Source organism: Cygnus atratus, chromosome 25, assembly GCF_013377495.2.
Source record: "Cygnus atratus isolate AKBS03 ecotype Queensland, Australia chromosome 25, CAtr_DNAZoo_HiC_assembly, whole genome shotgun sequence".
In the NCBI taxonomy this organism is placed as follows: domain Eukaryota; kingdom Metazoa; phylum Chordata; class Aves; order Anseriformes; family Anatidae; genus Cygnus; species Cygnus atratus.
In genome coordinates, this window is record NC_066386.1 from 3,244,389 (window position 1) to 3,268,905 (window position 24,517).

Consider the following 24,517-nt stretch of genomic DNA (forward strand, 5'->3'; position numbering starts at 1 on the left):
TTATTTGGGGATAGAAGAATATGGGAAAAGAAGAGACTGGAGAAGAACTCACCATACTGAACAAACTGCTGAAAGATTAAAGTTAAACAGGTGGGTCCTGAGCATCTCCAGATGAACTTTGTTGTTGTTGTGTTTCTTATTTTTATTTTTATTTTTTTTTTTAAGTGTGAATGCTGGTTAAGAAAAGACTACCTTCAACAGTTTCTTAATGTTCCAAGGACATGAAACAGCTTCTTTCTTGTCAAGAAGATCTGTTTAAATCCAGCAGAGTCACTTGAGCACTGAATGTTTAAAAGCAGAACCCAGGGAGCTTTATCAAAATGATTTCTCTTTGACTAAGCATTGCATTTACACATCATTAGATTGAATCTGTCCGCAGATGTACTGGTGCAGACTTGCACGGGGAGTTCACATGGTTTCCTTCTCCTCCCCCAGCTGCTCAACAACCAGTTACCAAAAAACCCAAGAAATCCTCTGGAAAAAGACAACACTACCTGCACAGATTCCACCAGGCTGTGAAGCACCAGCCTTTAACTGTCCCATCGACTCTTCTTACGTTTTGGGGGCTCTGGGACAGCAAAACCATCTGTCTTGTTGTCCCGGCTGTTGGCATCCTTCCTGTTCTCACCATTCCTGTTCTCGTTGTTCCTACCCTCGCCGATATTCCTGCTCTCACCATTATTGCGATTGCCACTGCTCACGTCAGCGAAATGCCGGCTTTCACCGTGGCGATGGTTGTCGCTGTGCCGGCCCTCTCCGTGCCGGTAAGCGTCACTGTGGCGGCCACCTCCTTCCCCGTGGCGCTGCACGTCGTTGTAGCGACCGCCACCGCCCTCTCCCCGGCGTGGGACCTCATTGTGCCGACTGTTCCTGTTGTTGTCGTTGTATCGTTCTCTGACAGTGCCACCGCCGCCGCCACCACCAGCAGGAGCGACGCCGGTGCTGGTGCTGCCGATGCCTTCTCGATTATTAGTGCTGGCAGTCGTGGTGTTGTTGTAGCCCTGTACTCCGACGCTTGGGAAGGTGGGAACGCTACTCAGATTCCCGGTGCTGGTGAAACCTGGAACACCCTTTGCTGCTGCGGCAGCTGCAATCGGGCTGTCAGGATTTGCAGAATTTTGCTGTGCTGAACTTGTTGGTACTGAGTTCAAGCTCCCAGCACTAGTCCAGCCACTAGCACCCGCAGCAGAGCTTCCAGTCTTTTGATTATTTAAGCTTGCAGCAACAAAGTGGCTCTTATACTGAGACTGCCAGAAGAGATGGAAAGAAAAAAAAAGAGAGCACGTTTGCCTCTACACTGCACCACAAAACACACAGTCATCATGCATACACAAGCCCGTCTTGAACTCAGGGGAACCCCTAGTAAAAAGGGTTCCTATAAAAAGTCAGTCTTGGAGCGATTACATTCCTGCCGTGCTTATGAACACAGAATTAGTAACGGACATCTGCTACCAGACCACAGAAACAACGGAACTCCTATACTGTGGGGTTAATTTTCACACTCAAAAGAAAGGGTTTCTCTGTTCCCTGCTTCTTTTGTCTGCAATTACACTATCGCTGCTAAGCAACTTAAGTAGGATCAAGCCTAGGAGCAGAATCCAAAAGGGAAAAAGAGCAAATAGGCAGCAGAAAACAAAATAAGTTTGGCACAGAAAACAAAATAAGTTTGGCACATTCATGTTGTGCAGCTATGTTCAGTCCAGCCTGCATGCTATTCTTCCACTTTGGACTGCAACATTGAGTGCTCCAGTTGGATGAGACACGGCTGCAACTACCAAACTTAACTCCCCTGAAGTCAGCAGGGTTTCTGCACTCTTGAGGGAGGAAACAAAGAACATTTTGAACCATCAGTAGTAAAATTTTTCCACGCTATTTCCTTTTCCCTTGAGGTAGAACTTGGGATACAAGTGCCTGAGTTGGAACTTGGGATACAAGTGACGGAACCAACCTGAAAAGCTGCTTTCATTGCTGTAAGTCTGTCGCCCATTGCCCCAGAGGATGGCTTATATGCTTCATAGTTGCTCATCACACTGTTGTTGTTTCCACGGTCCTAAGCAGAAAGACAAAGGACAACTGGAGAGATTTATTCAACTCAGATACTTTCAATTCAACACTTCTCCAAACCTATCTTCCCTCTGCACTCAGGGAAAATGCCCACTAAGGACCACAAGCCTCCGGGAGCACTGAGCAGTAGCACAGTTTGGCTCATGATCTTGAGGATGACAGAAAGGTAAAGCTGCAGGAGCTCTAAGCAACTCACTATTCAGCAGTATAACCACATTTCCCAGCTCCCTACAGTATGAGCAAAACCAAAGTGCAATCAGATGATAAAACCAAGGTGAAATCAGATAGTTTGCAAAAAAAAAAAAAAAAAAAAAAAAAGAGCAAGCTACAAGCTGGTCAATCCTGAGTTTAAAAGTTCCAAGAACCTGTAAAGAACTTCTTCAGCATCTCTACTTACAGAACTTTCTGATCCCAGACCAGGACGCTCACGATATCCTAAGCCACCACCACCAATGTTCAGCTTCTTGCCTTTTCCTCCTTTGAAACGGGATTTCCGGAACCATGGGTTCTGTACAAAAGAAAACCAAATGCTTTTCAACGCAGGGAATGAGAAGACTGGTAAACACTGGTAATGAGGCTCAGAAAAGAGGGATTTTGCTCATTTCAAAAAACAAAACAAAAACAGTCTCCCAATCCACAACACAGCTGTTGCAAGGGGATGGGACACTTCAGACTACACTGCTTTATAATTAAGTTGGAGACAGTCCTGTCATGTGGGTCTGAAGCTTTTCCTACAAATGCTCCTTATGATAACTGATTTTATGTCCTGAGCTCTCAGACATGCTAAAGTTTTGGGGGGTTGTATTCTAATAAACCCAGGAATAAGTGCAATCTCTAATGCCATTCGCTTGAGAGCTCTGAATTTGCTCATGTTTGGCTTTTATTGATTTAGTCCATTGCCTGGCTAAGAAGAAATGAAGTTCTGTCAGCAAAACTTACTGCAACGAGCAGTGGCTCGGAAAGGGCAGTCCAACCAGACCTCCTGTTACTAGGTTTTTAGATAATGGTTAGCTGCACCTCTCCTTATATCCTGTAGTTTGTTCAAACCTGAAGAAGCCAGTAAGCCAAGCCATTCAGCTTCTGTTCTCTCCTCTCATACACAGCCTTGGAGCTGTGCCTCACAAACTCTGTCACTTGTGAAAATGCTGCCTCTGTACATCAGAAAAAATATTTACTTCTAACAGCTAGTGTCTAAGCTGCTGGGTGAAGTCACAAGCATGCTAATCCATACCTGAAATTGGAAATTACCAAAAAGCTTTTGCTCCTTTGCAGCTACAAGGGCAGCAAAAGACAAGAACTTAATGAGCTGACAAGTACAGCGGCATAAACACAATTGTTTGAGCAATCCATCAGACCTATATATAGTAAGCCTGCCAGACAGCACTGCCAAGCAGGTAAAACGATCAAGCCACAACCAGTTCACAAAGTGAAAGTTTCTGTAATCAGCTTCTAGTTCAGCTTACAACTAAGCTGCATCTTCTAGGTACCTGCTATTAATGCGTATCAAAAATCTGATGGTAAGGAGATACCAGAGTTGGGAGTGCTCTGCTGACATCAGGCAGGTTATAGTTCCTAACTTCCTAGGCAATGTTTTACCCCTGAATAGATTACATGTTGCAGTCCCAAATCATCATGTCTTCTGCATTCTTTCAAAGGCCATAACAAAAAAAACACTAGAAAGCCTACTTAAAAACAATACAGGTTCCCAAAAGGTCACTGAGAATATATGTTGGAGCCAGAAACAAGACTCTGAACTCCTTATTTGCTCACTGTGCTACTCATGAAAGTAACCTTCCTCTACTCAAAAAGTTTTGCTTTGTACCTGCATTGCTAGATCCAACAGCTCTTTGGAAACATGCTGATTAGCACCTTCCAGATTTCGGACGAGATCACCAGCGAAGTTACTGTCTTTGGGAGTCAACAGAGTGTAGGCAACTCCCTTCTCGCCTGCTCTGCCAGTGCGACCAATTCTGTGGGTGTGCGTGTCTATGTCCCGAGCCACATCGTAATTGATCACAGTCTTAATGGAAGGAATATCTAACCCACGAGCTGTAACAAAGAGCAATACAGTGGTAAGTGTGATTGGTCTGAAGGAACTCAAAGCAATCCCGTTCATACCAGCACATCATTCTGCTCCAGCATAGGAAAGGAGTTTTCACAGGAAAAGATCCCTGTTAAGACACCCTTCACACACTACGACTCTTTGCTATCTTAGGTACAGCAATATCGCTCATCTCCAAGTTCACAGCACTGGAGATGGAAGATCTCTCTTCAAATGGCGTTTATTTCAAGTGAGAAAGATACATTGAAATCCATTCTTTGTTCAGCTAAACATCTGGGTACGAAAGGTTTTCTAGAGAAGGCTTCAAGTGCAACCATCTCCTCATATAAGCATGCATAATTTGTCAGCTGACTGATGAATAGCAACTACATCCTTAAGAAGCAGTTTATTTTCTTTTTGTATATTAAATAATACACCTGTCACTGTAACTCAGATATCACTATAGACTTTAAAAATGTAATCCTTTGCTAACACTACTTCTGAAAAACATCTGGAAAACTGTGTCCAGCAGGTGTAGAAGCCAACCTTGTTGCTTTCCACTGAAGTGCATTAACCTTTCTGCTGATATCCACAGCTTGTACGCGCTGCTGTTTCTTAAAAAGCCACATACCTGCTACATCAGTAGCCACCAGTATTGGGATCCCTTTTTTCTTAAATTCTGAAATTACTTTATTCCTCTCACTCTGGTCCATGTCACCATGAAGCAGCCCTAGATTATGATCCTCCTGCTTGAGGTTATTAGCCAGCTCTTCTGCATTTGCCTTCTTGGTGACAAACAGGAGAACGCTCCCAGAAGATGTGAACTCCACAAGGCGTCGAGTCAGCCAGTTCCATTTGCTAGGGCCAGAAGGGAAAATCTCCACAATTTGAGTAACATCTTCATTTGCCTGAGGAGAGAAATAAGACAAGCCACAATGCAGTACACGAAAGGCACTATTGCAAACAAACACAGCAGAATAAAATCAGGAATTTAAACTAAGTGTGAGAATAAAATGTACAGAAGCAGGGGACTGACATCCTCCTCTGAACGAGGTTTCAGTTATCCCCTGCTTGACTAATTGCTGACCGCTTTATCTTCACTACACAGAAAAGGCAGGGGTTAAGCGAGCTACTCTCTGATAAATCTGAGAGGCAAACTGCAGTCTTTGACACAAACAGAAACTGACTGAGCAAGGACAGCTGCTTTTTTCCTTAAGCAAAGTTTAGAAGAACGAGTCTCCTAGAAAGGCAAGGCCGCAGGTAGCCGTTCATTTTTTGTTATTAAGGGATACCTCACAATCCTGATTAAAAAAAATAAAAATGCAGGGAACTGGCTGAAAGAAGAATGTTCTGAAGGCAGTTTGTGAAACTTCTCAACAGTTTGCATGTATTCTGTGCAAAGTTTCTTCACAGCAAGCGTACATCCGCCCACTTCATTGACTTATTACCAAAGCGTGCTGATAGTTCACCTGCTACTGTCAAGCAAGTACAGATCAACATTCCCACATAAACCAGCTGAGAGGCATTACAGTCTAAGTTGCAAATCCTCCATTGCAAAAGCTGTAATCGCCATATTTATATTTCTGAGACAAAGCAAAAGGATACACCTATTGATTCAGCCTAATAAACAAATCAATCACTGCCTTAAATGTTGCTTCACTCCTAGATGAAACCCTCCCATCACTACAAGATTATTTCCTGGCAGAAAGCTCAATAAAATAAAATAAAACAAAAACAAAACTCCAAAACAATTTTTTTAAACACAAGATATTTACTCTTAAATATATGTGATGAATACTGCAGTTTAACATAAATTTCAGACAACAGAATGATTCATTTCTATGACTGTATCAGAAGTAAGGTGGAATTACCTCTCCAATGTCTCCCTGCACAACTCGAATTGGGTCAATCAGAATATCTCGGGCCAATTTCTCAATCTTTTTACGGAAAGTGGCACTGAACAAGAGGGCTGAAAGAAAAAAAACAGTATTTGAGCTTCATGAAAAATCTTTTTTCAGAATTATGAGAACACTGCACAGATATTGTGAACCTGTACGACTGTACTGTATGTCAGGGATCTAAAGCTACAGTCTGTTTTAGTGGTTCTAATGAAAATTACCAATCGCAGTGACTATTAGAATATCTCAAAGTAGAAATATGTTTCATGGTATTTGAAATAGGATATGAATAATAGGTGGCACTGCTGTGAGCCTTCTTTTCTGCCACTTTAGAACACAGAGTCTCAAAGCATATGAATATTAATTCAGCTAATCATCTTTTCTCCGAGTAAAGTCTGTGGAGGGATTACAGAGTGATGAACAGCCTGGTTAAATGCTCACACTTCACAAGCAATCCCTCCCACCAGCCCCCACAGAGAATAACACCACCGGGGTCCTGCGGAAGTCTCACTGCACGGCTGTGTCAAGAACAAGAAATCCAAGCTCTGCTTCAGATTCTTAACTGGCAGCCCACCATATAGCCTCCTTCATCTCCCAGTAGTGTATTTTGAAACCTGCTTATACTTACTCTGTCTGTCAGGACGTACGTGGCTTGCAATTGATCTGACCTGATATTCTGGAAAAGAGAGAAAATGCTCTAATGAACACTGTATGCTCATTAGGTAGTGGACTAACTCAGAAACACAACTGGACTGCTTTAACAAATAACCACAGAATCAATGAGTGCCTCTCCCTTGATATTTAATTTTACTGGGACTTCCTGGTGCTCTTTGCTGCACAACGAAAGTTCATTGAAATTTCCTTACGGAACGTTCTTAAGGTTCCTTGAACTTCATCAAAAGTTCCTTTAAGCAAAGATCCTAGCTGAATCTGTGCACACTCTGTATGTCTCACAAGTGTCTCTCACATTGGGGTATCATAGCACCGCCAAATTTTTATTGTGTCCCATGATTCCTGGGCACATATTCGAAGTCATATAGATCCGAATGACTAAACCTGATCCAAAAAAGCAGAAAGTTCTTCTAACACCACTAGTTTGTACACACAGAATCAAAGCACAGAAGCGACTTGCCCAAAAGTTATTCACCAATTCTAAGATGAAAATCAGGCTTTTGGGAATTTGTTCATCAACAGGGCTTTGCTAATCTCTTTATACCAACAGATAATAGACCTTTAAATATGAGCTTTGTATAGAAAACATTTCCATAATGCATTAAGTATAGGAAGCTACTGGAGCTATAAACAGTCATATTAAGCTGGGAATCACACACTGCCGCTTTCCAAGACGGTGACCTTTGGTCAGTACATACCAAAACCCATATCAAACATTCTGTCTGCTTCATCAAACACAAGGTAAGTGACTCTTTGAAGGTTTGTAGCTTTCTTTTTCACATGGTCAATCAAACGACCCTGTGGAGAAAAAAAAAGCCATTTTTTTAAAAGCATTTAAAAAAAATAAAAATATATGCAACCTTCAATCACCTAACTGCTTTTTATCCTCACTTACCAGAGACATAGAACAAAAACATGTCAGGGCTTCAGTCTGGAAATAAGTGTTAATATTCAAGTCATAGAAACAGATTCCTAAATCTCTCATGAAGTATACTTGACAAGATCAATTTTATGACTAGTTTTTGAAGGATAACAGTGCTGAGACCCTAAAATTGCCCATTCTTCATCCTGACTTAACTTTAACTGTGAACTATTTAATTCCAAAATTGTTGGTGCAGGAGTTCTTCACACTTTGCTTTTTTTGCCCAGTACCCCAATAAACAGCCACAATAAAACTTCCTCCAACCATTACTTGCTCAGTTTTGCTCAAATTTGTAACTAGTTTTTGCAGTAAGCAAAAATCAGTTGAGAATAGCGCTCATTTAAATCACTGGCTCAGCATCAACATCCAGTCAATGTCTCAGCCTTTAAATATAACTGCTACAGGCTCTACACTGATTCAGGAAGATGTCACTCAAGTTCAAGACATTCTGGGAATTTTCCTCACAAATCTAAGACTCAGCAATCAGAAGCTGGTGTTGCACACAACTGACACTGATTCAAGCAGGTCTTGCTTGCTACTATGTCTTCTGATGGAAGATCATACCTAACCTCTTTCAATTTCTCTTGAGACAGGAATAATCCCAGTTTATTTGTCTTTAACATCTGATAACCTGCGAAGAACCTGGATTTCAGCGATCAGAGAACAAAATCTACATCACCAATGATACTGAGAGATCTGCCTCAGCTTCAGTTACACAACAAAACACATACTGTGTGCAGACAGGTACTTACCGGTGTACAAACAACTATCTCTGCCCCCTCCTGGAGGGCTTTGGCTTGTTCCCACATGCTTCCTCCTCCATACACAGCTACGGAGCGCAGATTATACGCCTTACCAAAGCGCTTACATTCAGAATGGATCTGAGAATTTTAAACAGAACACATCTCAGTTCAGGTTAGAAGGATTTGAGAAGATACACTTACCTTGGCAATGGAGCCCAGCTCCTGAAATCCACTTTTCAGTTATCAGTTTAATTAAATTATTCAGAAATCCTCAGGACTGAATGCTCCAATACTTGTGGATAACTTCCATTCACTTATCTGGGAAAGCTATTTAGGCATTCAACTGCAATTTAAGCTATTCTTTTATACATACAATTTGTGGCAATGGATCCACAGTACTCCCAATACTTAAGAATAACATGGGAGAACCGTGTAAAAGTAACAATTTAAAGTTTGTCATGATCCTTAGACTAAAATTAGTGTGAGGATTGTGAACTTACAATGGAGGCAGGTGCAGAGCAATTTTTTCAAATAGGTTGCTGAGGTTCTCTGGTAACTTCTGCACAGAATTTTGCCTTCTTTCTGCAGGAACACTGTATGGTACACATATTTTCTAGACACCTACCTGTTGGCAAAGCTCTCTGGTTGGGCATACAATCACTGCAATGGGACCGTCCCCTGGTTCAAGCTCCTTTTGATCCATGATGTGAATCAACATTGGCCAGATGAAGGCTGCTGTTTTTCCACTTCCAGTCTTAGCTATCCCAATCATATCTCTGCCACTTAGTGCAACTGGAACACCCTAAAAATAAGGAGATTCTAAACCCATATTATGCCCAACTTAGCATGTTACTGTCCTAGATATTAAATGAAAACCCAGATAAAAAAGGAAGGCATGTTGCAGGGGACTCAGAGCAGCATACATAGATACATACACAGTTTTATTGCCAAGTCAGATTTGAGTTAGTTTGGTTTAAGGGCTGGAAGTAATTGCAGTATTATGTTAGTGTTCTATATGAAGTCAGTGTTTGGGCACAGTACAACATCCCCAGGATATATTTACATGGCCATAAATGCATCCTGTCCAGCTGTAAGAATGCTAAAATCAAGAAAAATAACAAAGCTATTTACCTAGAAAAATCCAAATTATTCTTCTCTGTGACAGCTCTATATAGGAAACTAGAATTGTATACGCCCTCATACACACCAGGGACCTCTGCGTGCATTCTGTTAGCTGCATTTAGATGTAAGAGAGTAACAACACTCACCTGGCACTGTATAGGAGTGGGCTGGGTATACTCAGATTTCCTAATTTGATGCATAAGTTGCTCATCAAATCCAAAATGAGCAAAGCTACTGCCAGGTCTTGGAGGAGCAGCACCGGAGACCTTAGAAATAAAAACATATCTTCGTTCACGGAAAGCAGTAAGAGAAAACCAAAGAAATCTATAAAAAAAAATGACCAAAGCTATTTCTACCTCAGAAAACTGCTTTTTATTTTTTTTAACAGACCTAAGTATAACTCAGTGCAAACTCCATATGTGCTGTGTAACTAGGTCTTTCAGATATAAAAAAAAATTACATAAGTTGTCAATCAACACAAGCTACTAAAAATCGTACCTACTTCCTTGTAAAATTTATCTCCTTCCTCTCCCAAATAGTTCCCTTCACAGGAAGTCACCACACTAACATGTCTCAAATGGCAAAAGAAATAATTCTTGCATATAGGATTTCCAGTTTCAATTCTTAGCTCTGTGGTTCTTTAGTACAATTGCAACTTTAGTACAACTGGCAATTTTGGGTGCCCAATTTGAAAAGCCCAGAGATGACTTTCAAAAACTGCTGAGCAAAATCAACCTCCTTTAAACCAAAGTCACTGAAGGTGTCCAAGAGGCTTGGTATTCGAAACATGGAATTCCCTGTCAAAATCTTCATTAAAACTACTAAGGCAGTTAGAAAGAATGAGAGGAAAAAAAAATACAATGAAGATAGTTCTGTGACCTGCTTACCCGGAGATTTAGCTTATGACGTAACTCCACCACTTGCTGTGGGGTGAGACTGGTGATCTCCTCATGCTCATCATAGAAATTTTTCTCAAAAGGTGGATATTCAATCTGCAAGGGTAATTACTCAGTTAGTCCAAGACTCAAGATTCTCTCTGTACATCTAATTTTGGAGGGAAAGTTTTCAGAAAACAGTTCTTAGCTGTCTGTGATAACGTTAACTTAATAGGGAGCAATTTTAAGGATCTTCAGTATGACTCAAGTGGCACAGCAGTGAAATATTACAACACTGATTCACAGGGAAGGAAGCATATTTCAATCTACTTCCTAGCTCCTGCTTTCTACAGTCCCTCAGAAAGAATAGAATAGAATAAGCTTCCTACCTCTGAATGGTCAATAGGTGGAAGGGGATCAATGATTTTTTTGGACGGTGCAATTGGGTTCCCATCGCTGTCATACTCGAGGTTATCCTCTTCCTCTTCTTGTACCACACCAGCAGTAGGGTTTTCAGCCATGTAGCGAAAATAAGCTTCCTGCAGCAAAACATATCAGTAAAATTGTATACAATAGGATGCAAAAATAGTACCACATTTGTTTAATGATGTACAAAGCTAGGTGGTAGTTTGCTTTCACACACAGCATTGAGAAACAGAATGTTCACTAGAACTGGTTCTTCTAACAAATACCAACAGTTATGCCCAGAGAAAGGACAGTAAGAAGACATGAAGAAAACAACTACAATGTTCAGGTAGACCACAAATGCTTTTTTTTTTTTTAAAAAAAAAAAAAAAAACAAAACAAAACCACAAACTTTTCCTCTTACAGATCTGCTTAAGAAATCCTTCCATCAAGACTTGTAATGCTTTAACAATATAAAATTCTATTCTTATTTCCACACAAACACAATACAAACACTGCAGGTTTTTAAACACAGAACACAATGTTACTAAGCATATGCTGTTCTTTTTTTTGTTAAGCAAACTATGCCAAAGATAGTTTCTCCACTTCTAACTACACTCAGGAAATGAAAAGTCAACAGCAAATGGGAAAGAAACTATTTCAAGAGTCCTTCAACACAAGCCCAAGTTAGAAATCACTGTCACATGCTATCCTTACAGCTCACAAGGAAGTATGCATCTCACAGAATCCCATTTAGGTCTCACTGGCACATCACGACATTCTCATGCAGAAACGCCAGTCTCAATTGATTTTTAAGCAAAGATTTAAGACAAGATTTTTAAAGCAAGGTTCAATTTCAAAGAAATGTGTATACCCATCTGTTTTTTTTCCATTCACATGGCCAATTATTGCTCAGTCATTTAGATATGCATGCAATATACTTTCTGAACAACTGTCTGCAAGCGTAAGTTAGCTGTGCTCAGACTTTAGCATGGCTACACTCACCAAACTGGAAGCAAAGCCCTACAGGCCAGAGAACCTTTCCATGCTCTGCTTTACTACAAGTACCACGATAATTCTTAATTATAATCTGGTAGAGAGACATTCTGAAATTAAGCCTTTCCTCTTTGCTTAATATTCCATTATGGCGATGCCTACAATCATCAGTCAGAACTGGAGCTCCTCTGAAAACTAAGAGCAAAAAGCCAGATTCTTGCCCTTAGCAGACAAACTGCGGAGGCTATTTGCAGTGAAATTTCAACAGCCTCTCAGTGCTGTTCCATATTAGTTGCTTCAGTTAATCTCAAATTTGATGAGACCCTCAGATACTGAAAAACCTGTAGTACAGGAAGTTGAAATTCAAATTGACAAAAAAATCGTCTCAAACAGGGTAAAAAAAGAAAGAAATTGTCTCCTAATAATCTTTTCTTTTTTTCTTTTGGTGAAACACCTAGAAGGGTGGAGACAGCAGGGTAACCACTAGAGCTTCCTGCTGAATTGTCCGGGTACTGTGCATGACACTGGAGTTTTATTTGTACCTAGTAGATATATATTTGGGGAGGGAAGATAAAAAAAACAAAAAAAGAAGATAGAAAGACTGCATAAGAACTCACTTGGTCATCTTCCTCTTCAATGTCATCTCGAATACCCCTGGAAAAACAAGCGGAGAAAAAAAAAACTTCCCTGCAAGTGTTCCACATACTCAGCTCCACACTTTGATTTGATTAGTGCTGATACTTTGCGGAAGATACAACGCTAACAACTCAGTAACATTCATAATCCCAACCCATGGATTTTTCATATTTGGTGCCAACCATAACAGCGACCCTGCAAAGACTTCATTTTACTTCTATTAATGAGACTGAAAGATTAGGATTCCGTCTTCCCAGTAGAAGCCACATCAAAGATCATCCTGGTCTAAGCTCTCGATGCTACCAGATGTCCCATAAGTGAAGAGCAATATGAGCCAGGAAGTGCAAATCCAGTTCAGGACTTCCCCAGGTGGTCATTGGATCCGGTGTTCTGTTTCAGGACCATGTATAATCTGATCAACCCCATGCAATGCAATGCAAGTTCTATCAATGTTTCTGACACATCAAGAAGCACAACTATTTCCCTTGGTCAAAACAGACAGACAAGCTGCAAAAACGTAAACTGCTTGAACTCCAAATTTAGTAATCCCAATTGTCACCCACTACCTAATGTGTCAGCTTTACAGGGAATGTCTTAAAACCTAGTTCAAGTTTGGAAAAGCCTCCAGTATCTCCAGTACTACAGGTGCAGCAGCACTGTTTCATGTTATCTACAGAACAATGAACATCAACAAAATACATCAGAATTTTCTTAGCACCATACAAGACACAGGTAGGAATGGGAATTACAAGAGAGAACTTACTTAGCATTCTTTTTTTCCTTGTCTTTATCTTCAAGTCGCTTCATGTCTCGAGCAGCTTGATCCTAGCAGGTCATAAAATTGTGGCACGTTAGAAAACATAAAAAGATGATAAAATGTGGAAAGGAAAAATTGCTCCTAACTAGACCATCATGCTGCAGCGATGATAACTTCTGGACTAAGCCTTTTCTTGTTCCATGCCCTATTAACATTAAACAAATTCTAATTCCTTTGAAATCTATATATTGTAACTTTGTGGCAGCGTTGTTGAAAAAATATATTCTCTGCATTCTTCTTGCAAATGCTGTGATAGAATCCAGCTAACTACAGAATTGCAGCTAAGGAACTGCTGATAAATCTAAAACATTCCCATTCAGGTTGTGAAAAAACACACAAAACGTTAGCTTAGTATTTAGAGACACACAAAGCTCTTTGTGGCATTGCCTTGGAAAACCCAAAGCACTTAAATAGTTAAGCGACTGTAAAGTATATCCGCTACATCCCCATTTAATTCACATTTAAGTTCTAATTAACATACTGTCTTAACTAAAAACCAAAAGCTAAGTGACATTCCGAATGCAACTGCCAAAGCCATGAGGGGCATTTGCTGCTCCTGACCGGAGAGGAGCACTGCCACAGAAGTTAATAAACATTTCACAAGCCGGGTCTTGCCTCCACTTCAGCCATGAACGCCTCCAGAGGATCATCGTCGCTGTCAGAGTCTGCCGATTTGGAATGAAACTGCTGGCGAGTGGGGGAATTCTCCGCTGGAATGTATGGCAAGTCGACATTGCTGTTATCTTCCTCTTCGTCCTCAAAGTACCTGAAAAGAAACAAACATTGGCCCAGTCAGGACGGAGCCTACAGCAGCACACCGTCCTTCACGGTTTTCGAGCTGAGTCAAGTTTCCCATGCAGAGATGGATAATAAAAGTCAGTGCGTATACAGGACCTGCCGCTAAAATGCTTTCCTTGTGAAAGGCACACAAATTTATCCTAACTGGCCCCAACTCTGAACACAACACCTCACGCAAAGTCTCGGTCGTACCAGAGCATGAGATTTGAACGGTCTGAGGCTCAGCTGAGGGATGTTCTTAGGGAGAAGGAAAGCTAGAGGAGGAAGGGAGCTCTCCAAGAGCTCCTGTAGGATCTCACTGTCTTCTAAATGTATTTAAAGGCAAGGAAGCTTTGCTATTCTTGTTTTATAGGTGATGGGCTGAGACAGAGAAAGGGTAAATAAGTCCAGGGACACACCAAACATCTACCCCTGAGCAGGGCTGGGCACTCCTGCAGGCAATCAGCTCAGTATTTTTGATACTATGGCAGTAAAGCCACCAGGGTTTTGCTACACCATCATGAAGCGCTGGGGTATTTTATTTAGGGTATTTATTAGGCTGTTCTAAATAACTGAACCTCGCAAACATCACAGGTACTTCCCCTGACCTTGAAAAGTATAAAACACGACAATCTAGAACTAGAGAGACAAGAAATAACCCTACTTACGCGTTCTCTTCATCGAAATTTGCTCGCTTTGACCCAATTTTGTAGAAAGAAGGCAGCTGTGGAGGTCCCGATTTCGCAAATGCAGCAGAAGAACCGGCTGTTCCAAAAGCACTGTGAGACTGTTGAGAAAGCTTAGGCTCCTCTTTCTTTCCAGGCGTTATGGCAAATCCACCAAAACCAAAGCCTCTCTTTGTACCAGGTCCACCTTTATTCCAATTCATGATGCCCTCAATACACCTGTTAAAACCAGAACAGAGAAATTAATGCCCTTCCTGCTTTAGGCAGGTATAAACAATAGTGATCTTTCTTGAAAGCAGGTTCCTTTATTCATGATAAAGAGACGTGAGAAATATAACCAGAAAATTTTGATCTGTTTCCCAAAAAGGATTTGCAAGTATGAGCGAATCCACAACTTGGAAAAAGAATAAATCAAAGAAGTTGTCTCCGAAAATAGATCACATCCCTCAAACCCTACTTAAACATATGTTGACGGTCTTGTTTGTTTTACATTTTACATTTTTACAACGTAAGACAAACAAACCCAAAGTCAGAACCTGGCACAGCAGGAGGAACGAGAGACGAAAAGTCAGCTCAGTAAATATTTCTGCATGCCCATACAGCGTTTCCCATCCCCGAGCGTTTGATGGCTCTGTAAATACCACGCTACAATCCGGACATTTCTAGAAAAACAGGCCCAAAGCAGCACACAGCTCACCACTTTGTCGTGAGACAAGACCCACTTCTGCCAAAAAGTTAGCTCCCTCTTCTTCTCAAGCAAGTGTCTCTAGCCATCGATACGTGTTCTCCATTCCAGCCTTCTAAGTTAGATGAAGACCAAACTGATATACTAACATTTACACTTTTCATTCCAAGTAACTTAATTATTTCATCTTCACAGTCAAGTCATACCTTTAAGGCTGCCAAAAAGAACACGACCCCCACTGCTTCCAAGTGTTTTGTAATTTGACAGCCCAATGGCTACAAGACTTATCGAAGGAATCCCTGCATTCAGCGAGAGCCCTCCAACGAGATCAGAATTCACTGGCAAGGGGAACAACTTCAAAATAACCTCAGAGCAAGCGCTGCCGCTGCGCCCTGTGCAGGACGTTTACCAGCCTGGGGCTTGCTCGGTAAGGCTCAAGCCTAGAGCTCACGAGGAGGCTCTGGGGAAGCGTTTTTCCTTTCTCTGTGGCAGAGGCTGGCTGCGACACGCTGCTCTTGCACAGACACACGGTGCAGCTTTCACACCTGACACGGATACGAGGCCAAAACGTACAAGAAACGGATAAAAGGGGGAATTTCGCACCCCTGGTGCCGACAGCACAGCAGGCATCCCTCCGAGTGACAACGCCTGTATCTAAGGATCCATCCTCACACACTTAACGGCCTCCCTTTCCCCCCACCGCTCCAGGACCAAAAAAGAAACGTTCCCTTGTTCCGTTTTGTGCCTAAACCCCCTCAAACCGCGTCAATTCGCCCACGGAGCGGTGACGGGCCGCGGAACGAGCCCCTACGGCCCCTGCGAGGCTCTGAGGCCGCTGGGAGGGGGGAGGCAGCGGCGGGGCTCGGAGCCCCCTCACGGCTTCCCCGGGCTCGGGGCTCCCCTCACGGCGCTTCGGGGTCCCCCTCACGGCGCTTCCCGCCCGCCGCGGGCCCTTTGTGCGGGCCGGGCCGGGCCGAGGCCTCCCTCAGCGGCGCTGGGTGGTGGCCCCGCGGCTCCCTCGGCTCCCTCAGCCCCTTCCTGTAAGGGGAGACCGGGCAGGAGCCGCCCCCGCCGTCCCCACACCCCCCCCGCCGTCCCCACACCCCCCCCGCCCCCCGCTCACCGCCCGGCCCCGCGGCCGCCGCTCCCCCGGTTACCGGGCCGGGGGCGTGGAGACGGGACGCGACGTGCCGACGTGCGTGCGTGACGCGCTGACGTCAGCGCGCCCTGCTGAGCATGCGCGGTAGCGGAGGTGAAGCCGCCGAAGGGGAGGAGGGAAGGGTTTGGGCAGAGAGGGGCCTACGGGGTCTGAGCTGGCAGCAGTAGGGCTGTGTAAGGAGGAGACGGGCTCCGGCTGCTGTCCCGGGCTCCGGCTGCTGTCCCGGGCTCGAGGCGGGGGCTGTCGGGCCCGCTGCCCCCTCACGTACGCGTGTGGGCAGCCCGCAGGGAGCATGCTCCCCTCGCGCTACGCAAAGTACGCAGGCTGCGCAAAACACGTAGGCTCCGCAAAGCACTCAGGTTCCGCAAAGCGCGCAGGCTCTGCAGAGCGCTCGGGCTACGCAAAGCACGCAGGGTGCGCCGCTTGCGGCCGCGGCGGGCGCTGGGTGCGGGCCGGGCCGGGCCGAAGCGGTGGCGGCGCCGCGTGCCTCAGGTAACGCGGCCGGGCCGGGCCGGGCCCTGCGGGCACCGTGCTGCACCCCCCCCCCCGGGCCGCTGGGGCTGGGTTTTGGCCCTCTCCTTGTCCCCGTTACCGGCAGCCCTCGGCCTTACGGTGCCCCCCGGGACGGGTGGTCTCGGCTCTGAGGGCTGCGGGGCCGGGAGCTGCGGCCTCCCTGGGGGGCTGAGGTGAGGGGTCGGGGGGCTGAGGTGAGGGGCCGGGGGGGCTGAGGTGGGGGGCCGGGGGGCTGAGGTGGGGGGCCGGGGGGCTGAGGTGGGGGGCCGGGGGGCTGAGGTGGGGGGCCGGGGGGCTGAGGTGGGGGGCCGGGGGGCTGAGGTGAGGGGTTGGGGGGCTGAGGTGGGGTGCCGGGGGGCTGAGGTGAGGGGCCGGGGGGCTGAGAAGCAGGGGATAAGGGTGAGAAGGGGGCGTGGGGTGGCATAGGGTGGCCCGCAGCCAGTTTTAGCCTGGCTCACCTTGACTCGTGTCCCTGCCAGCAGCCCCCGGGCGCTGTCAGGGGTCTGTTGATTTCCACACGTTTCATTTTGCATAAGACTGTATGGAGCGTATAGGGTTTTTTGGAACTGGGTGTGCTCAGGGTCTCAAAATTTATCCTGTGAAACCCTTGTGGGTTTGTAGAGCAGGTGGTTCTGTTGTCCAGGTGTTCCATGCAAATTCTGTGGCATGTAAACAGTGTTCTGTTTTCATGTTTGAATTCACCTAAAGCTGTGATATAAGCAAGCAGCGTGCTAAAATCCTGGGGTCTGCCTTGCTGTACTTCCCGTCTGGATTAATGTTCTTGTGACTGATCTGTGCGGGTTTTTGCTAGAACGAAAAGTCTTGAACGTAAGCGTTTATTTTAGCTGTCCTTGTCACTCACAGCAGTGAGTTCCCTGCATGCATTACTCAGAGGAGTGCTGGTCGAATTTAGAAACAAATTGCTTCTATTTCAAGTTCTTCAGAGAACAGTCTCATTAACATTGAAGTTCCCACTCAGATCTGGGTGTGAGAGGGAGTAAAGGGAGTACTGCCAAGTCTTTTGCAGCTGATCATCCCCAGACATTTGTGAAATGCACAAAATGCATTTTACATTATTACTGCTGTCTGAGACCTTAGTTTGGACCTCAGTAATCTGCAGTTGTCAGTGCTGTACAGTCTGAATGACAGACCGTGACTGCGTCAAGATTAAGCAAAAAGTCATAAGAAGTCGAGAGGGAGAAAAATAAAGGTGAACTATCAGATCATCTCTGCAGGTTTCTGGCAGATCTGGGGAGAGAACTCCAGGCTCATAAGCCAGTTTACTCTGTTATTTTGGGGACCAGCGCAATATCCATCCTCTTTATGCTTTCTTTTTTTGTGGACCTTATAACAAAAGGTCTCCATCTGTAAACAGAAATAGTGGAGGGATGCTGTAGGACCCGATTCTGAGAACTGGTCTAGAAAGATCAAAGCTGATCTGTTTTAAATAAACGGAGGCTATCAGAGCATTGCTGTTTAAAGTAAACGAATTAAGCACATTTTAAGATTTACTGCTTTTGTAAAACATTCCTGGATCTGACTGTGTCTAATTGCTAATTAATGAGAACTGTAGGCACCATGTGTGTCGAAATGAGTTGGCAACTCTGAGAGTTGCTACTGAAGAGTCAGTTTTATAGCAGGACATCGCTGTTTCTAGAAATTGGTCACCTGAACAGCTTGGCCAGATGTGAACTTGCTGCTGCCTCAGCTGCTCCTGCTACGAGCAGAAAGTCTAGTACCTCGCCATTCACGTTATTTTTATTTCTTGTTAGAGTGTTCACTTTATGTGGAAGATGGCAAGATGAGGCAGAGCTTTATTTCTCTCGTGCTGACCTGACCCCAATAGTGTTTTGAAATTGTTCGTGGAAGTTGGGCATAACTGGAGGTGGGATGGAGCAGGCTTTGTATCTCCTAACGTAAGGATTTGTTGCAATGTTTTGGATTTTCGTGCAGTGAAAATGAAGAATTTATATATTTTCGTTGCTGTCCTGTTCATCCCGTGGAGTTTGTCTTTGGCAAAGTACGATGAATTTGAGGACGGAGATGACATTATGGAATATGATGATAATGACTTTGCTGAATTTGAAGATGTTAATGAAGATGCAGCCACAGAGTCTCCTCAGAGGATCATCACGACAGAAGATGACGAAGAAGAAGCCACTGTAGAGCTTGAAGGTCAGGATGAGAATCAGGAGGACTTTGATGACACAGATACACAGGTAATGCCTCATCTCCTTCCCCTGTGTGTTTCCTAATGGTGTCTCTGAACCTTACCTTCTCACCCTATCTTTTTGGATTTTGACTACCCAGCTTTGGATTTTCATAATGCTTGTGATTTTCTTCTTTAGGAAGGTGATACTGAGAGTGAACCGTATGATGATGAGGAATTTGAAGGCTATGAAGAGAAACCAGATGCGTCTCCTAGCAAAAATAAAGACCCCATAACAATAGTTAATGTAGGTACAAATTTTGATCCTTTTTCTATTTGGAATTTCATCACTTGTTTATGGCAGTATGCCAGTAACGTCCGTGTTGTACAAAGAGAGAATCTGTCCTAAAAAATTTGCTATTTCAATTAACAAGATACAGAGAAGAAATGGGAAGAAGTTTGGAGACAAGAAATACCTAAAATAATACAACGGGATAGCAGCAGAATAGGATCTGTCAGCTCTCAATTCCATGCTCTTGGAATTCTTCATGCATTGGTTTATGTTACTTCAGATAGCAACTTCAGATAGCAACTCCTGAAGTAAAACTTCCAGGGCAGGTATGTTGTTGGTCTGTTGATGTCTCTTTTAAGATGCTAGAACTGCTGTCCTTGGATCTGTGCTGGATTCAAGCTGAGAACTGCAATTGGAATATAGACCAGTAAATTCTTCATTAAAACACATGCTTTGATGCATAGGTTTGGCCAAACATTTTATGACTTAGGTTCTGTTACCTATATGAAAAAGGTGGAGATATGGAGGAGCTATAGGGATAAACTCCTTTTAATCCAGAGAAAAACCATACATCCCAGAAATGTCTGGGTGCTCTCTTAACACAACGAGGAAGTTACAGTGATGATAGGCTTGCAGTAAACATAGTGTACTTTTAGCTTGTCTCTGGCTAAAGGTTCAGGTTGGCTGGGGTTTTGAGCAACCTAATCTAGTGGAAGATATCCCTGCCCGTGGCAGCGGGGTTGGAACCTAGATCACCTTTAAAAATCTCTTCTGATCCAAACCACTCTGTGATTCCAGAAGTTGACTTCTCAGATGGTTTTTGAAACTAATGTCTCTGTCCACACTGCTTCACCTTCTTTGTTGCCTCCCAGAAGGATCTTTTATAGAATGATCAGGTGCTTAAGGCCTACACTTTTATTATCTGTAAGATCTCTTTTTCAAATATGGTGGCTGACCTTGGCAGTGAAAATGAAGGTTTGGATTGCTTTATGACTGTAGGGTGACGTGGTGGTAAGCAGAACTGCTGATTATTCTCTGAAATTAAAAGATCAGGCAGGCTTCCATGCTTCCCCCACAGTCCATGGCTCTTGGTGCCATCCTGAAAATGTTCCTGGACGTTTAGATTTCAACAGAAGTTAAATGACGATCAAATAATGCTGTGATGGGCAGGGCATCGAGCCCAGATAACCATTGGGTTGAAATGCTGGGCAGTTGACTACTCTGAAGGATAAATGTTAGCACAGGCTCACTTGGAGAAGATTTTTTTTTTTTTTGGTGTGTGGTAGCCAGGTATTTTGGGAATGTTGTTATCAGTTGTTCGCTGTAGGACGTCTGTGTCCCAGGAGAGCTAAATGCGTTATGTGTAGGCTTACTTGTGTCTTGTTGCCATTGTGGAGCTTGCTGCTGTATTCGGGAGGAAACCTCTTCAGTACTCTGCATTTTTTCAAGTTGTTTGTGCATGCCTAATCCACTTAGTAAGGAAAAAAAAAAAAAAAGATTTCCATTTACTTCCCATAGGTCCCTGCTCACCTTCAAAACAGCTGGGAGAGTTATTACATGGAGATCCTGATGGTAACAGGTCTTCTTGCTTACATCATGAATTACATCATTGGGAAGAACAAAAACAACCGTCTGGCTCACGCGTGGTTCAATACCCACAGGGAGCTGCTAGAAAGCAACTTTGCTCTTGTTGGTAAGTCCTGTAATAATTAGGATGCGTTTTTGGTTTATTTGAATAGAGATTGTTTTAGACCTGCTTGTAAGCTCCAGAGAAGGAAAACCTTTTCTATGCATATGTGTGATAGCACTGAGGGCAGCTCTGGAGGTAGATAAATAGTACGCTAGTCTTTAAGTGTTGAAATTAGATTATGGTGTGGTATAAATTATTCGGAAACATCAAGGTGAGTCTGAAGGAATCCAGGGACAACAGATTTATAAACCTACTGATGCTGCCCTGGCGTATAAATTTGTGCTTTTTAGACTGCAGTTCTTTTTCATTGTCATTTTCTCCAGGGGACGATGGTACCAATAAAGAAGCCACAAGCACTGGGAAACTAAATCAAGAAAATGAACACATATATAACTTGTGGTGCTCTGGAAGGGTGTGCTGTGAAGGAATGCTTATCCAGCTAAAGGTAAGGATGAGCGAGTTTGTAACACTGCTTTCCTGCTGCCCACGTTCGGGAAGTCCTGCACCTGGGATGGACAGTCTCACATGTTAGTTCAGCTCATAACTTGAGGGAGCAAGGCCCTGAACAACTCGATCAAACCCAGAAAGTCAACCTGCTTTTTGAGCAGTATAGGTGACTTCTAAAGGGCCCTTCAAAGTTAAATTATCCAATGAAAAACATCTGCTTACATCTGCCTTGTTTTTCCTTAAGTTGCACGGCTATCTGCCAATGAAGTCCCTCACTCTAGGTATATTTATTAATGTTCTGTGTTTACAATCTTGTGTTTTTAGTTTCTCAAGAGACAAGACCTACTGAATGTTCTTGCACGCATGATGAGGCCAGCTTGTGACCAAGTGGTATGTACTCAACCCTTTAGATCAGCTGTGAGAAGTTGTTGCATTCCTTTTGTGCTTCTCTGCTGCTTTTGGCTGTATTTATAACCCACACTTGAAGTGCTGGGTATCCTTTAACGGTGTTCAGTATCTGTTGAAATAATCTGCAAGAATCATTCATATTTTTTTTTCTGCGCGTGAAATGCAAACTGATGACTAGGAAATGTTTTATCTCTAGGGGTTTTATTATTTGGGTGGTTTTGTGAACAGTTCATTGTGCTTCAAGACCTCATCTTGATTAAGACGTATTTTTACAATCTAAAATACTGTAATTGTTCTTTTATCTGTACAGTCAGACTGAACAGAGCTGCTTAATGCATATGCTGGCCTGCGTGTTCTTTCTTGTAATGTCACTATTTGCCTAGCCACTTTCTCTTAGAGTTGAGGGGAATCTCTGATCACATAAATGTCAAGAGAGGTTATATTTTGGAAGAACAGTGACTTAGAAAAAGTATTCACGATACACAATGTGTCTATAATTGTATTTATAATATTCATTAAAATACTTAATTTAGATGTGGGCAGATAATCTTATCAATGGATATCTGTGCAGCAAAGGCTTATTATAGCCCTTCTATTGAGGAGTCGCTGTCATTACACGGTAGCATTATACCAGAATGCTGAATTGAGTGCTCCAGGAAAGGCGTTTTTTAACTTTAAGACACACTGAGAAGCTTTAATTTAACAACCTTTATCTCAGCTGTGTACAGCCTCGCTTGGGCTTTGTTCTTTGAGGTTATGAAAGATGAATCAAAATGTCAGATAAGCACTGAGGCAGCAGAAACTCTTCTTCATGGAAGACACAGGTCTCCATTTGGCTGCTGGTCTGAAGATGGAGTGCATCGTAGAAATCTGATCAATGCTAATAACTTTCTGTCCCACAGCAAATAAAAGTAACAATGAATGATGAAGATATGGACACCTATGTGTTTGCTGTTGGAACGAGAAAAGCATTGGTGCGACTTCAGAAAGAGATGCAGGACCTGGTATGTGTGCTCACAAGGGAATAATAACAAGATAAAACCAGTGGGATGTAAGAACCTCTAATCAATAGGTCATTTATTGTCTTGGGAACAGCTGAACACTTGTGACTGACCTGTTGGAATTACTGTGGGGGGAAAAAGATATTTTCATCTAATAGATGGACGTTTAATGCCATCAACCATCCGAAGCACTATCCAGCTGTTGTCAGAACTGCAGAAGAGGCAACTGAAAGCAGCTCACCTCCTTTTTTTGATGTATAGTTAGCTTAGGAGGAGGTTGAAGTACATTTGGGATACACGCGAGTCTCATTTTCTCCTAATCTAATTTGCGCAAATGACTTTGTAAAGGATTGAAAAATGAAGTTAAGTGATGTGCGATGTGGAAAAATTTGGGTCATGTTTTTACCTAGTGTGAAAGAAAGAAAACTTCCCATACATTCAAGCCCTGAAGTTTGCGAAGAATCCAGCAATAACGAGCAGTGGTTTGCAAATCTTTTCTTTCATAACATCTCAAACAGCGCTCAAATGCGGTTGGCAGGATGCCAGTTGGTCTTGCTGATTTAGCAAACAAAATAAGCAGAATACATTAACCTTTATCAGGTGTGCCAGCATGGATGTATTATACTTTTTTCTTTAAAGTACTCGCTATTGAGGGGAGATGCTAACTTAAAGGCTACAGGCATTGGTGTTTAATGCTTTACTTTATGCTTGAACTGTCCCCAGCGAGACTGAGTGACTGAGTTAATGCATTCTTATTGTTTCTTATCTGGTACTTTTAGGGGTGCCATTGTACCGAAACAGTTTAGTTGGTAAGCTATGCGCATGCTTATGCTATTTTTAATTTTTTTTCCTCTTCCTCTCTTTGCAACAGAGTGAGTTCTGCAGCGATAAACCCAAGTCTGGTGCAAAATATGGGCTTCCAGATTCGCTGGCTATCTTGTCGGAGATGGGGGAGGTTACAGAGGGAATGATGGACGCAAAGGTGATCTTGAGTGACTTAGTACAAATACTCCTTGGTGTCCCTGGTACTTGCAGCCTGTGCAAAAGTTCTAATCTTTGTCTCCTGTAAAAATCACAAGAGAGCTGAATGGCCCTAGTGAGATCTGGGAGAATCAAGAGGAATGTAAGGGCTAGAAGAAGGGAGTAATTGCCACTTCTTTATTCCTTTTATGTGGCAACTGTTAGTCTAACATATGATCTGAGGACTTAGAACTGCCTTTCAAAGCCTCAAAGCTAGCTCCAGCACCTGGCTTGATGGAGGGTGTTGGTCTCTCTGCAGGTCCTCAGTGTTGATGTTTGTTATCAAATGAAATGGCAAATCCCAAATGAGAGCAACTCAAGAGTTATTAGATGTGTTAATTCCATGCATTGAGGCCCCTTCTAGCAAAAGCTAAAAAATCCAGCGGTTTAAATTGCAGTGTTACTGTGGCAAACTGAGCACAACAATTTTCTGAGTGGTGTATGGCCACGCTGGCAAACCAATCCGGAGTGCGTAGGCTGATGTCGCTGTTGGTGATAG

The 24,517-nt window shown here is 43.3% G+C and overlaps 2 protein-coding genes across 7 annotated transcripts in view; one reads left to right on the plus strand and one right to left on the minus strand.

The window, feature by feature from the left end:
- DDX42 (DEAD-box helicase 42) lies at positions 1-16,931 on the minus strand. 4 transcript variants are annotated; one of them, XM_035567987.2, is made up of 19 exons: positions 15,546-16,206; positions 15,352-15,454; positions 14,637-14,873; positions 13,807-13,957; positions 13,138-13,199; positions 12,356-12,392; positions 10,727-10,876; positions 10,350-10,454; positions 9,609-9,728; positions 8,966-9,142; positions 8,350-8,478; positions 7,374-7,473; positions 6,632-6,679; positions 5,977-6,074; positions 4,737-5,013; positions 3,887-4,113; positions 2,462-2,572; positions 1,949-2,050; positions 1-1,247 (listed from the first exon to the last, which is right to left on the minus strand). In XM_035567987.2, the coding sequence occupies exons 3-19, from the start codon at positions 14,855-14,857 to the stop codon at positions 531-533; spliced, it is 2,832 nt and encodes a 943-aa protein (XP_035423880.1). In that variant the 5' UTR covers positions 14,858-14,873; positions 15,352-15,454; positions 15,546-16,206; the 3' UTR covers positions 1-530. The 4 variants fall into 4 exon arrangements, with proteins under 4 accessions (XP_035423880.1, XP_035423878.1, XP_035423879.1 ...); XM_035567985.2 differs by lacking the exons at positions 15,352-15,454; positions 15,546-16,206 and adding an exon at positions 16,497-16,931; XM_035567986.2 differs by lacking the exons at positions 15,352-15,454; positions 15,546-16,206 and adding an exon at positions 16,463-16,555.
- CCDC47 (coiled-coil domain containing 47) overlaps positions 16,557-24,517 on the plus strand; it is a 12,269-nt gene continuing 4,308 nt past the window's right edge. The window contains exons 1-8 of one of the 3 annotated variants that reach the window (XM_050715446.1): positions 16,557-16,591; positions 18,965-19,230; positions 19,360-19,467; positions 20,971-21,145; positions 21,466-21,587; positions 21,914-21,979; positions 22,900-23,001; positions 23,870-23,980. In XM_050715446.1, the coding sequence (XP_050571403.1) occupies positions 16,576-16,591; positions 18,965-19,230; positions 19,360-19,467; positions 20,971-21,145; positions 21,466-21,587; positions 21,914-21,979; positions 22,900-23,001; positions 23,870-23,980 (966 nt within the window). In that variant the 5' untranslated portion in view covers positions 16,557-16,575. Of the gene's footprint in view, positions 16,592-16,856; positions 16,991-17,048; positions 17,185-18,964; positions 19,231-19,359; positions 19,468-20,970; positions 21,146-21,465; positions 21,588-21,913; positions 21,980-22,899; positions 23,002-23,869; positions 23,981-24,517 lie in introns of those variants that run through there. The other 2 variants (XM_035567989.2, XM_035567990.2) reach the window with 2 other exon arrangements.